General features: G+C 41.7%; 1 protein-coding gene across 1 annotated transcript in view; it reads left to right on the plus strand.

Annotated features, from left to right (window-relative positions):
* grin2aa (glutamate receptor, ionotropic, N-methyl D-aspartate 2A, a) overlaps nucleotides 1–14,836 on the plus strand; it is a 157,177-nt gene that overhangs the window by 99,632 nt on the left and 42,709 nt on the right. The window contains exon 3 of the mRNA XM_069675915.1: nucleotides 4,840–5,268. Within this exon, the coding sequence (XP_069532016.1) occupies nucleotides 4,840–5,268 (429 nt within the window). The remainder of the gene's footprint in view (nucleotides 1–4,839; nucleotides 5,269–14,836) is intronic.

A 14,836-nucleotide genomic window follows, 5' to 3' on the forward strand; every position in this document is an offset into this window, starting at 1 on the left:
GTGCGCTAATTCAAACGAAATGGCGGACTCTCAAGCGTTAGTTATGTTAGCTAGTTAGCCAGCTAGCCACCTATTGCTAGGCAACAGTCGTGACGCTTTGTGACGCAAGGTTAAGGGCGGGAAGAGCTGGTGATGCAAACAGGAAATCCCCCCAATGACCAGACCGTCCTGCGTCCTTCAAAGGATGCCGCCCCTGAATTGAGATTCATTGTGCGCTAATTCAAACGAGATGGCGGACTCTCAAGCGTTAGTTATGTTAGCTAGTTAGCCAGCTACCTATAGCTAGGCAACAGTATTGGCAAAGGTAGGGGCAGGATCAGCTGGTGACGCAAACAGGAAATCCTCTGTAGACCAGATGGTCTCATTTCAGTCCGGCCATAGCGGTCCACGCAGGCTATGAAGGATGCTTCGTAGCCTGTGTCCTTAGAACGATGCAGCCCCTGAATTGTGACACAGGTGTTGTCATCGAGGAGCTATGTTTCTAGCACGGCCAAAAATCTGCAGCATATGAGGAGAAAGACTAAACATAAACTAAGTGCTCTCCAGCTGCATTAGATAAATGCTAATATTGTCAGGACCTAAAATAATCCAAAAATCTTGTCAGGATAAAGTTCATTTTTTTTACAGTGTAGATAAAAAAGATTAACTATAAAGTGCATGCATAATGGATGTTTCTCTTCCCTTAATTTACCCTTTGGGTCATTGTTCCCAAAATAATCTCTTAATGCAAAAAGTTTGCAGGAAGGGAATCTGCAGAAAACAAACACTTAAGGTTTGTTTCCTGCATCGCTAATACGCTCTTAGTGCTGGCGTCTCTCCGAGCCCTTTACGCCGTTTTATCTGTTATCTTCTCCGCTATTCCCCCTTGAGAACAGGCAGGTTTACTTTTTAGAGTTAATCCACACATTGTGCTGGGAGTTGTATTCCTCATCTCCTCCACGTGTACAGTATGTACATCAGAGACTGCAGGCCCGACAGTATTTCATCAGAGCCCTTAAAAATGAAAGTAGATGACAGGTGGGTTTTGCTACACATGTGCTTTGGCTGTTTGCCGCACCTTTAGGTTATTTTGACTGATGCTGCAGCTCTCCGCCGAGAGGGAAAGAAAAAAATGCTGAAGAGACCAGTGAGCCATAATTCTTGGCAAAAAAAAAGTCAAATTAATGATGCATGTTCAGCAGTGTTGAGATGTTGGCAGGCGCTGGTGCCTTCACCTATGATGTATTAAAGCCTGATGGAGGAGGGTCTTTTTCATTAGCAGTAAGTCTTTATGTCCAACCAAACAGTGGTTCAAAAACTCTGGTTAAAACAAGTGTAAGTAGAATGGCAATGGGTAGTTTAATGATGGATTTGTCCCTCAAACAGACGTTGTCAGAATACTGCAAAGAACAGCGAGAGCTCTGCAGATGTAACATCCTGTGCAGGTTGTCCCTTCAAGCTGTAAACAAGTCGCCTTATTATGCGTCTATAGATCACCATTAGCAACTGTCAATCAATAGCTACTCCATATAAATGTGTTTTGCAGTGCTTTCATGAGGGAAAGCTACACAGCTTTACAGATGTTCAATTAAAACAAAGGAAAGTATAACTTAACATCCCGAAGCCAATATGTTCAAAGAGCGAGGCTGCACTCAATAATGAAATTAAAGCTGTAAATATCAGTTATGAAACCAGAAATAATAACAGGCCCAATTACTAACAATTAGCTGTTGTCGATTTCCTGTGGCAGCATTCAGCCCTGTTCACATTGACTCAGTCATGGACAGACAGCTTTAATACCAACGAGCTTCCATCTTTCACTTCGGAAACGTGGACAAGTCTGAGCCGACCAACGTATGAGTAAGTTGTGTAGAAGATGTGCATTCTAAGAATGAATTAATAAGAGTAAGAAAAGAGGCAATGTTTTAAGGATGGCTGTATACATCGGCTGTATGGTGGAGATGAAATTTTTCAGGTATTGGACACATTTTCATTTACCTGTATGATCTGGGCCATCTCAAACACACCATATAAACTCCCATCAAGGTGATCTTTATGTAAAAAGTGTGCTGAAGTATACAAATCAATGTTTCCACAGCCTCATAATTACCGTAAAATTCTCTGTATAAGATGCACTTTAAATACATTTTTTGTCATCTAAAAAGTGGGGACGCAGCGACCTATATATCAGTATAAAATGCAGAGAGAGGTATCTTATCGTGTTATAGTATTTTACCTAGAAAATGGCACTATAGTCTAGCTAAAGCTTCATCACGAACATGCGCCGTCATGACTGCCCGCGCAGGCACCACCCTCACAGCATTCAGCGTTACCATAGGCTCAGCTCAGCTACCGCACCGGTAGCTAGCAGGATTGCAAACGCAACATGGCAAAAACAGATGGTAGGCTATAATTTGTGTGTGTTTTGAATTTGTTTCAAATGAAAATACATTAAAATAGCTTTGAAATAACTTGACCCCCAAAAAGTTACTGTTCTTATATTCTGGATTTTACAGTATCTAATGAAGCAGACAAGTGTAAACCTGGTAGGTGGTTGGTTTGGTTCAAGCTAACATTTGTATCTTGTTCTCAGTTTTGTGTGCAGAACATGGGACTTTTTTTTTTACGTTTCTATTTCGTTCACTATTGAAATATCTCATCCTCCCATAGTTCTTATTCCCCCCTCTGTCTCTCTTTCTGGCTTTCTCTTCTAATGTGTCTCCGTCTACCATTGTCTCTGCTTACTAGTTTTGTCATCTTCGACGTGTAGACCATTATGACTTTGGACAGCGAACAGAGGACAGCAAGTCCCAAATCACTCTCATGTTTCTCTTCCTATCTATTGTTGGATTCTTGTATGAGGAATTGCTGCTTCCACAATTTCCCCCACCATGCTTCATACTTTTTAACACGCTCCAGTGTGTGTGTGTTTGTGTGCCTTATCCTTACCTCTCACTCCTTCAGCTCTGTCATCAACGACCTGAACTCCTGACACCGCAGCATGATGCCATTTCATGATGTGTTATTTTCTTGAATCACTACAGTAAAATAACTGCCTTTTTCTTTTGTTTCTGCTGCTCTCTATTCTTGCGTTCTAGGACCTGCTGACTATAATCACGCTGGTCATTGTGAAAAGAGCAACCAGTCTCGCTGGATTAAAGGGGACGCCCCACAAATATCTTTTTAATGGGTGCTTGTGGCTTCTAAGTCTTGCTACAGAGCTAGATTGAAAGTTTGGAATTATACAGATCTGTTTTGAGCATTCACCAGTTATTTTGTGGCGGCCATATTCCTCTGACATCATGCTCAGGAAGCGCAGTGCTGTGTCTTTTTTAAATTACAGGTAATAACAAAAAATGTAATGTCACCTTTTCCTGGTTGATTAGCAGCTGAAAAGACAACGGATAGCGACAATATGGAGGGACATTCTTCCATGCTTAAAGTCATAATAGCATTTGATAGCCTAGTAGCTAACGTCAGATAACAGCTAATATTAGCATTCACATGATTTTTGGCTATTAACGCTGTTACCTACGAAGTGGCTAAACGCTAAGGTCGCCTTTTACTAGTGCTCAATAGAAAAGGCAAGGTGTAATTTGTAATACTGGCAAGGAAGTGCTTGAATGCTAATGTTAGCTGGTAGCTAATGGGTCATCAAATATGATGTTTTAACAAACTTAAGTAAATGCCTTCTCTGTCATATAGCACAACACTTTCAAAAAGTAATGTTAGCATTTGACCACTTCCTGGCTTATGGTACTATTAGCTAGGAAGTGGCGGAATGCTAACATTAGCTGTTGTCTGACAGTAGCGATTTGGTTTTTAAATATGTTAGCTGGTAGTTAATGGGTCATCAAATATGGTGTTTTATTAAAGTTAATTCTCTTTATGCCTTGTCTATGTGTTTGACCACTTCCTAGTTTATCGTACTATTAGCCAGGAAGTGGCTGAATGCTAACGTTAGCTGTTGTCTGGTAGTTAATGGGTCATCAAATATGATGTTTTAACTAAGTTAAGTCTGTTTATGCCCTCTCTATCATGTCGCGTAACACTTTCAAAAAGTGATGTTAGCATTTTACCTCTTCTTAGCCCATGGTACTAGTAGCTGGGAAGTGGCTGAACGCTTACATTAGCTGTTGTCTGACGGTACCTATTGTTAAACATGTTGTTTTAACTTGAAATTTGTCCAAATGTCCCTCCAGATTTTTACTGTTCATTGTGTTTTTAGTTGCTGCACAATACTGAAACTTTAAAATGATTAGTCTTATTTCAATATGATTTCACGGCTTGCTACCTGAACCGACCAGCAATCGAGCAGCATGATGTCAGATGAAAATGGCTGCCGTATGAATATGGTTTAATTACAGCATCAACATTTTGTAGAAGAACATCTGTAGAATGTAAAAACATCTATTTCCAGCCACATGTCTGTGCAGGAGTAATGCAATATTAATGAAGCTATTTTTGGTCCGAAAGCTGTAACACAAGCTGCGCTCCATGTTGATGGCAGCAATATTTTCAGATAGCCTTTATCACCAATTAACACATTGTCCACAGGCACTGTGTTGGTCCTTTCACATGTGCGGTCCAGTGATTGTTCTCCTTGTCCTTTAGTCGTGTGGGCTGGAACCTGCTGAGCGTCATTATACAGGACCAGCTTTAGCATTTGCATTCCATTTAGCCTTAATGTGTTTCCCCTGACAATAAGCACTTTACACCTATTAGCATTCACGTCGCACTTAACAATGATATTAATTATAATGGATAATTATATCCGCCCTTGCCGGCACCTGAGCAAAGTTAATAGTCTATTAGTTAAATATTAACATTTCACTCCTGTCCTTGCTATCCTTGCTTTAGTTTTGTGGGCTGGGACCTGCAGAATATCATCATACTGGACGCGGTGGAGGAAGACAGCCGGTCTCAGATCATGCTCAAGAAGGTCCAGTCCCCGGTGGTCCTGCTCTACTGCTCCAAGGATGAGGCGGTCTACATCCTGGAGGAGGCTCGCTCTCTGGGCCTCACCGGCTTCGGATACATCTGGATCGTGCCGTCCCTCACAACCGGGAATCCAGAGATAACGCCCGACGAGTTTCCGCCGGGAATGATTTCAGTGTCGTACGACGACTGGGACTACCCGTTGGAGGCGCGAGTTCGGGACGGTCTGGGGATCATAACGTCGGCCGCGGCAGCCATGTTGGAGGAGTACGGCGACATCCCTGAAGCCAAGACGTCCTGCTACGGCCAGATGGAGAAGACGACCAAGCTGCCACCCAGTGCGCTACACAAGTAAGTAAAGAGGTGTTTGATTTGGCGTCCATGTCTATAATATTGAGTAAGAAATACAGCGAGATATATGTGAAGAACTAGAAAACAGAAGTCTTTTGAAATATTTCATGAGGGTTTGCGTGTTTCTATAGCATCAAGGGACTGGTTGTGTTTATGCACATTGCTTCATGTTTTGTCTGTCTGTTTGTGTCTGCCTTTGTCCTCCATAATTAGAGACTTCTACCAACTTTCCAAGGCTATGTTAAGGATTGCGATTGAAAAAAGATGCAATTACTGGATAGACGACCAAGGGAGTGATAGCTAAGAGAATAGAGGAATATAGTAGTCAAAGAGGAAGAGGGGTATAAAGGGTTGAATGGGAGTTGAGGATGCTGTTTGTGATTTAGGCTATGAAGAAACAGAGAAGGGAAGAAATTGAGACCGGGGTAACAGCGGGTGGCTGCTACAAATGAGTGCTCTCCAAAATTGAAGAACTCCTTGATGAGTCCTTCTGTTCCTCTTCTCATTTATTCATCCGCCTCTCATTCAACCCTCTTCTGCTCTCCCCTGCTCATCATGCGCTCGCTCCCCGGCAGCCAGTGGGAGATGTCGCAGGTCTTGCCAGCTCTGTCTGGCTTTCCATCTGGCAGAGGAAGGGGAAGATGCATGCAACCTGTGTTTACATCCCATTCTTGTTTTCTTTCTTTTTTTTTTAAATGATGATGTGTGAAATTACAAGTCTAAAGTGGAAGAGAGAGATATTTGATTGCAAAATGTAAAACAGAAGCCAGAATTGTTGTTTTTCTGTGCTTCAATTTGTAACTCAAAAGCTTAAACAGAAAACTCATTGAGGAGAAAAACTCATTTAACTTCACTTAAAGGGGGGTACTATACTGTTCCACATTTTAAGACATATACATACAATACAATGTTGGATGTTCAGACTAAACGTGGGTGAAGTTTCAAATCTGTAGGTAAAAGTATGTGTGTAGGGGGCTTGAAGGGCCGAGGTTTCTTAAAGGGACAGAGCTGAATGAGCCGTTTCAGGCAAAGGCTGTATGAGGGCCTGCACAGAGCGCCAGTGTGAGAAAATTTATGAGTTTTTTTAACTGTAAATTATGCTAAGCTACTCCACAGGTATCACAGAGTAAAATATGAACTTTTAAATTAGCATAATACCCCCCCTTTAAAAACACAAGGAGCATACTGTCTCATGGTTAGGAGGTTTATTCACTGTTTCGTACCTCACCACGTCTCAAAAGGTTGCATAATGTTAATCTTACAGTCAGATATTACTCCAGCTGCTTGTAAATATGTGGCAAGCATATGCAGCTGTCTTTTTACTTGAATGTTCGCTTGGCTCCTTTAGCAAGCCCTAAGGGTTTTTCTTTTTTCATCCCACCTGTGCATTCTTTTTATGTTATTGTGTAATTCCTTTTATGTTTTGCACAGAGAAAGAAATGAACTGAAATAACATCTAAGAGAAGAAAGAGAGATTTAAAGGAGATGAAAACAATACTGTGAAAGGGCAACAATGAACAAGGACAACTTGTAGTTTTGGGGTTGCGAGGTTGTTTTTCTCACGCCGCCTGTGAGCCAGTCCAGACAGGCAACTGGAGCTGCACTGATTTCACACTTGACATGCGTCATTCTCCACGATCACCTGACAAACACTTCCTCCCAATTTGGCGCTCTATTTAAAGCTCCTGTGAGGAGTTTTTTGCTGGTTATGAAACAGACTGAAATTAATTCTGATGGCTTTATATGACAGAAAAAAGCAAACCAGACCATCAGCGACAAGATTGATTATTTCTATATAGTTATTTTTAATGCCTGAAACCACTGGTTGGGGGGTAGGTGTCAGACAAAGCGATTAACTGCACCCTTTGTTTACATTTTCCAGGGCAGAAATTTAAAGTGAGTGATACTTATTATGTTAAAGAAAGCAGATGGGATTTTTTGTTTACTGAAGCATGTACAGGACAAAATCAGCGAAGAGATACGAGGTACGGCTTTGTCCACAGGGGGCGCCAAAATCAACAGAAACCCAAAGTTCCTGACAGGAGCTTTAAGCTGCAAGCTTCCCAGTCTCTCCCTCTGGTCTGTCATTGCGAACGCTGCCTTGCACCAGTACTCATACTTTCAGCTCCACCACCACCCCAGCATCCACCTGCAGGCTCCGGCACTCCTCAAATTTCTGCATGTAAAATAAATGTGCGAGGAGTGACGAGGGCGGAGCCTAGACGCCAAACACGAGCTACGTTTCACACTATTACAAACATGAGTTCTACAGCTAGTTTAAGAGCCTGCATACATTTGACTTTCTTGCAACATGTTCATGAAATTGTTCAACAAATCAACCTGTAACTATTTGGACTTGTAGTGCTGACCGTCGCATCATAGGTTTCTTATCTGTCCGCCTGATATCTTGCTGAATTGGCGTCAGCATCAAAGACGTTGCTGCCAGAGACTCCTTTCACCTTTCAATGATTTTTCAACTGCCACGAGTATTGTGTGCTGTGCATAGTTCAGGGGGTCTGGGAGATTCGAGTACACAAAGCATAAAGGGGAATGGGCAAACTGTCAGTTTTGAGAGCTTAAAATTCCAGGAGTGATTTCAAGAGTTACTGGCATTGATCAGCTCCGTTTATGAGCCCGAACTCATAAATGACACTCATTCTTCTGCAATGAGACACTAAAGTAAGACTGATTACACCGTGGACAACCTCGATAGGACTTTAAACACCGAGTCCACTTTAATACAGCTCTCGTTTTGTCAGGAAACACAACGACACAAAAAGGGAATTACCAAAACATCTTGAGCCAGCTGACTTCGTTCCCAGCATGCTCTGCTGCCTCAGGTTGTTACCCAGGTGATGAGCGGCCACAGATGGCTTTGTCGTGGGTGAGAGAGCTCAGCCAATAGGGCTTCGGGGACGGAACACGAGCGACATGATTGGTCAGGGCCAGGTCGGGGCGGCGGGCCAGTGTGGGTTGTTAGACCATCAACGGCTGTCAGGGGAGGAGGCGGGGGGGGGGCCATGGCACACACACAGAGGCGGGCAGATGGGCTGTATGTACAAATTTACAGCACCCGTGTGACATATTGCAGGATTTAAAGTGTGTCACAGTATTTTATGTTCCCTTTCTCTTGAGTTCTTCAGGGGGTACGCTCTCTTCTCTCCTCACGTCCTCAGCAAAATGTCAATAACAGCTTTTCTTTATAAGCTCTCAGTTTGATTCATTTGATGTCTTTCTTTGCTTAAGAGAACTTGATATCTGACAACAAGACGATTTACAGTGGATTCTGCTTCCGCCCTCAGAAGAAAAACAGTGTTTTGAAGACAATTATATTAATAGATTGAGCTGAAATCACAGGAAAGTCTTCTGTTGTTGACAAGTGTCTTGCCTTGAAGGCCTTCAGTGAAGTTTTAGCTCACTCCCTTTTTTCCTGTGACAGCCATTGTGATAAATCCACTGTGACACCTCTAAGATGAATCTGTTTTGCTGAGTAATCGAAAAATAAAATTAAATAAAAACAGGAGACAAATGACCGCCTAAGAGCCCTGGCCAGTGCAGCAATCAGACCAAGTGACAACTTGTGCTCCAGATAAAATATGCTGTGTGCACGCTGGGGTGTGTGTGCGTGTGTCAGAACAAGAAACAAGAGAAATACACCCCCTCCTTTAGAGAATATTCTGTCATGTGAGATTTACAGTGTATCTCTCACCTCGCTGTGGTGAACATTGTGCCTTAAAAGACTTTAGCACTTATTTATCATTGTGAGAGTGTGTGTATGTGTGTGGAAAAGGCGTGGTGAAAGTAGTTTCTTCTGACAGGTAATTTCAGTCTCAAGCCCTGATATATGAGGGTCAGAACTCAGGAAACACATGTACGCACAAACACATTACACACACACACACGCAGAGTCTGGGGGCAGTTGTCATGTTAGCTGTCCAGAGGCATGTGGTTACACACTGCACACACTGCAGTGCAGGATTTGAGAAGTTAAGATGCGTGTCATGTGCAGACGGATTTGAATTAATTAGTTAAAGCAATCATGTCATTATGGAGCTGGTAGATTAGCATGCTAATCAAGGTTTCAATATAATTCATTCAGCATTTTACAACACGGAATGTCAGCTGAAATTGAACATGTGTGTTGTACAGTATTTACATTAAAATACATAAAGACAATATATACAATAAACTGATGTGTACAGTTATTTAAGCAATATCACATGAGAGGGAGTGTTGCACTGAATATCTACAACCGAATCACAGCCGTGCTGATATTCAGTATAAAATCACGACTGTGAGTGTGATATTGCTTTTATACAACAGTTATACAAACAGCAAATGGTGCTAAACAGTAACAATCAACAACATTACTTTTTGCTCCACCAACTCAACTAGTTCCACACCTTAACTGAAACTGGACTTTTGTTGCCAAGCAACCCAAACATTCTCCTGCACTCTGTCTGCAGGCTGTTTTTATTATGTACATTTATCTGTTTTAATTTATCCAGTGAAACAAGAGTCTGCTGTGTGATTCAGAGGCACCAGCTTGATCCCAGTCTGCTGTAATGTTGATTAACAGTATTCAGAACACCTGGCTGAGGCGTAGTGATACACAGAGTGAAAAGTCCCAGTGATTAACACTCATGGAATACGTCTTATCCAATCAGATAACTTGATCAGGACTAATTGTTGTATTAAATTTAGAATACAAGCAAAACTAATGTTTAATAAACAGTCATTTCTATACTTAAAGTAGTGCTTATTGCAAAGTACAGAACCACACAACACTGCATGTTCCTTCCGTCATTTTCAACCTGTGAATATGTTTTTTTTTTTTACACTTGACTCCCCGGTGATTTAACACGCCAGCCACTACACAGACCATAAATATTAAATAACTGCATGATCGCTTGCTAATCCTGTCTGCTTGGACAAATGTAGTTTATTTATTGCACCACTGCCTCATGCGCAGCTCTGTTTGCAGGTCTCCTGTGACATGTGACAGATGAGACCGAGCAAAGAGTAGCTTATTTACTAGATGGGGAATATTCCTGTACACTCGCACCTTTAGCACAAAGGGCAGGGTAAAGTAATGTGTACATTAATGTATGCTGTCAAGGTGTTGAAACTGCATTTGTGCTGGAAACACCTAATGGAAAGGGCTACGGCTAATATCAGCAACTTAGCCTAGCATTTACAATATACTGCTGCTGGTTGTTGTAGGCTAGTGTTAGCTTACCACTACCACTGGAGTTTTGGACGCATAATGCTATCATATGTACTCTTTGTACATGTGGGTGTGAATGAGAGACTCTAAAATCATGACAAGAGCAAGTCATTTCACACCTCAAATCTCAGTTGCTAGCTTAAGTGTTAGCTTGCCGCGTAGGTAACAGTCGACTCAAGAGAGGGACTCAGTTTGTGGACATGAAAAGTGTGTCTGTTTCTGACTTTACATAAGCTCTCACTTTAACAGACAAAAATCTTACAGCATGAAGAGAAAGAAGATGCCTCTGTGTTTAATCTAACAATGAGCTTATTGTAGCTGAAGCAATGCTAACCCTGAAAAGTCCTTTGGGTTTGGTAGGAGTGCATTTTATAAAAGCAGCATATTAGCCGGCAGTATTGAGAGGTTTTCTGTATTGTTGCCATTGAGTAGGCCTATGTATAGTTGCTTTTACACTTAGCATTAAGAATCAAGGACAGATGGGACTGCAGAGCAGAAAATATGGAGTTTAGTCAGTCGCAATGTGAACCACTGCAAATCCCAGCAGACACGTGCTTTATTAATTTTTCATCAGAGGGGAGGCTATCTAAAAAAAAAAGTGCTCCAGTGTTGTGCAGGGATTCCTTAACCAAAAATTGATTTGCATATCGGAGAAAAACCCTGGTATTCACAGCTACAGTGTAAAGGATCCTGAGCTAATACACACTTAAATCCTTTTATGTGCAACAAATGGAAACCTGCTGAAGTAGCTGTGCGTACATGTGTTGCATTTAATGGTGCGTCTGCAAGCTTGGAGAAGAGAAAGTGTAATTGTTAGCATTAATCTTTTGCTGCCGGAACTCCTACAGAAAAATAACTGTGCAGACAAAATGTACAAACACACACACACAAGGGAGAAAACACTGCTTAAGCTAGCAACTACTTCACCTTGTACAGTCATGCTAACTGAGTGTGTTCAAGTGACTACCCACCCTTGGGCCATCTTAAAAGACTTAGGTCAGCATTAATAGCAGCCCCCATCTTTTGCAGCCCACCCTGTATCACTCACAAGCACAGTGTGTGTTTGAGTGTGTGTGCTGTTGCAGCTCATAGATCACCAGCGCCGACAGTATACATCATTGCTTTGACTGGTCCTTGTCTTGATGAAGGGTAAATGCCTCTATCTTACGCTCTCTCTCTTACACACACACACAGCATTATACAGCTTATCTTAACATCCTCGTGGAGACTCTTTTCCCTGCAATGAAGCCTCTTCGGATAAAATGTGAGCTCTCATCACAAAGTCAGACCTTTGTAGACACGCTTAGATCAAGCAAGCACTTGAGACTTTATATCTTTGCGCCAAGAACACAAACTATATAAAGGACAGGACAGGACATGGTGCTATTACCAGAAAATGTATTCATAACTTGTTTCTTTATTAATATTCATTGGTCACTGAGCGCAGGATTAGGAAAACAGCATAAATGGAGAGTGTCTGTGTTTGTTTTTGGCTCTGAGAAATGTGTGCTTCTCTGCTTTCTACCCCTCTTCCCCCCCCCACCCACCCTAATGAAAAGCGAGATTACTGATTTAATGGTTTCTGGAAAGTGAGAGGAATTGGACTGCTTTACGCTGATCTCAGTGCTACAGGAGGGGAGGAAACATTAGGGGGAGAATTGTTGGGCTGGGCAAAGTAATTGTCTGTGTTTCTGTGCGGGGTTGTTTTTTTATTCAGGGGTTATGTAAGGTCATCTCACAGTGTATACACTTCAGCCTGTGTCCGTATCCTAGCAACACCCTATTAGGTCCACCTGTGCGATGGGCGTTTGCCCAAACATACTTGCAGACACTCAATCTGCTCATCCTGTCTGCATCCTGTTTGTTTTTTGGACGCTGTCAGCCAAGATTTTCAGCTTGTGTCACACACACTTAAGCGAGTCGTGTTGATAATAATTCCATTATGTTTACCGTATAGGCTATTTATCACATTTTGTTGAGTTAAACTAAATTGAATCTTAGATATAGATTTTTTATTCAAGCTGTGTTAGACATGGTTTATATGGAAAACATAACTTGTTTTATAGATGCTTATTAAGAATAGCTTGAAGCCATATAGTCACTACTTGAATTTTATGTTTTTAAAGCTCCTGTGAGGAGTTTTTCTCTGGTTATGAAACAGACTGAAATTAATTCTGATGACTCTTTATGATCTACAAATGCAAACCAGACCATCAGCGACAAGATTGATTATTTCTATTTAGTTATTTTTAATGCCTGAAGCCGCTGGTGGGAGGTAGGTGTCAGACGAAGCGATTAACCGCACGCTGTCTTTGTCCAGGTCACAAATTTAAAGTGAGTGATACATATGACTGTTAAAGAAAGCAGGTTGAGACTCTTTGTTAAAAAACACCACTTAAGAATGTACAGGACAAAATCAGCAAAGAGATAAGAGGTACGGCTTTGTCCACAGGGGGCGCCAAAATCAGGACAATCTGAAACTCATAGGAATGACTGCATATAAAGATGGACGACGCGTCTTCATCTACTCTCATTGAACGGAATTGATACTATACTATACTGAAGCCACTCAGCAGGGGGCGATAGAGAGGTTTTGGCTTCACTTTTAGGGAGCTGTCATGTCGTCCATCTTTTTATACAGTCTATGTAGGAAACCCATGTCTTTCAAAATAAAAGCGCAGCATCGACTTTTTGACATCTTTTCTTTTTGTCCAAGCACATCTCCGCGACCCACTGAAAACAACTCCTTGACCCACTTTTGTGTCCCGACCTCCCCTGTTGAGAACCACACACACAAAAAAAAAAGGTTGTTATAACTAAGAAAAAAAGTTAGTGTTTGGACTGTCTTAAATTTTTAAGCTAACTGAATTTGAAAAGATAAGATGAGATCATTCATATTGATTGAAAACAAATAAACTTTCCTTGTCAAATCAACTAAGCTTATTATCCAGTTCAGCTAACTTTTAATTACAAATTAGTTGTCAATTTAGTTGTTTTTCTAACACAGTCTTTCAATTTATTTCTTGGCTGAGACAGGGATCTTCTCGCGTCTAGTTAAACTGTCAATCATTTAGAAGTGACCATGACTAATTGTTTTTTTAGAGTGTAAGTAAGATTTCTTTCAGGATATAATACATTCTTCAGTCTGCTCCCAACAACATCTCTCTTTGTGTACTAATTCACCTTACAGCATGTTTTACACAGAGTCCCAGGCTTCTGACAGTCAGCGCGCGTTTGGACATTGTTACATCAGAGTTACATCACATCCTTTGTATTAATGCTGTAAATAACAAATCTTTGATGGCTCGTGTCAAAAGAAATAAGAGCACGAGGGAGTGAAAATAATCCAAATGAGCAACAAAGCAGAGCAAAATGTAGAGTAAAGAGATGGAAAGAGGGGGGACGCTTCTTCTGTTTGTGTGTGTGTGGAAGTGGTGTGTGTGTGTGGCCTGTCTGCATCACTTCCAGATAGATGGTTACAAAGCGCAGAATGGGCTGTTGTCTAAAAGAGCAAGCCCGCACGCTGGTATCGATTCCTCCAGCACCTCTTCCTCGGCTGCAGTCGCACATAATTGGGTTCAGCACCGCATCCCATGTCCAATCAAATGGCTTAATACTTCTCACCTGGCTGCCTGCAGGGCCAATCAGATTATTTTAATCACAAAAACCCACTCAATCCCCTTATCTCTGGCTGATTTCATCTGAGCATTGAGTGGCTGTGCGTGTGTGTTACCAGAAGCAATTTAAAGGGCCATGTACACACACACACACACACTTAGATAAACACATATTACACACCCTTTTTTCTCTATTATCTATCACCCTTCTATTGTCTTACATGGTATCATAATTGCCTTCGTAACATGGACGTATGGGAATATGAATAATAAAACTAATTCAATGAACGTACTGTAAATTGAAAATCACAATTTAACTGAATGAGAGAGATGTGGTTGATTCCCTTTTTTTATTGCCATTTGTGCCCCTCAGTTGCACCTTCACACACTGCAGGATGTGCATGTTAAATATTGCCCCGTCGCCCGGCGCCAGAATGGAGAGGAAGAGGGAGAAAGGAGGAGCTGTCTCCCTCCCGTGTTGTACATGACCGCTGACACAAGGAGTGAGGGAGACAGAGTGGGAAAGGACAGCCGTGATTAATGTGGAGGCTGTGTGGACCCAAGAATATCTTCCCCCTGCCCTCCATCTTTGCTAATGTGACCTGCCATATGGGTCACTCATTACAGTGTGTGTATGTGTGTGTGGCGTACTGTGGCTTTAGGTACCATGGTAACTAGATATGTTCCAATACCATTGTTTCCTTCTGATACCAAGACTTGAGTA

This window comes from Semicossyphus pulcher, unplaced genomic scaffold (assembly GCF_022749685.1).
Source record: "Semicossyphus pulcher isolate SPU_LCO1_2020_fin unplaced genomic scaffold, fSemPul1.0.p SCAF_25, whole genome shotgun sequence".
Lineage (NCBI taxonomy): Eukaryota > Metazoa > Chordata > Actinopteri > Labriformes > Labridae > Semicossyphus > Semicossyphus pulcher.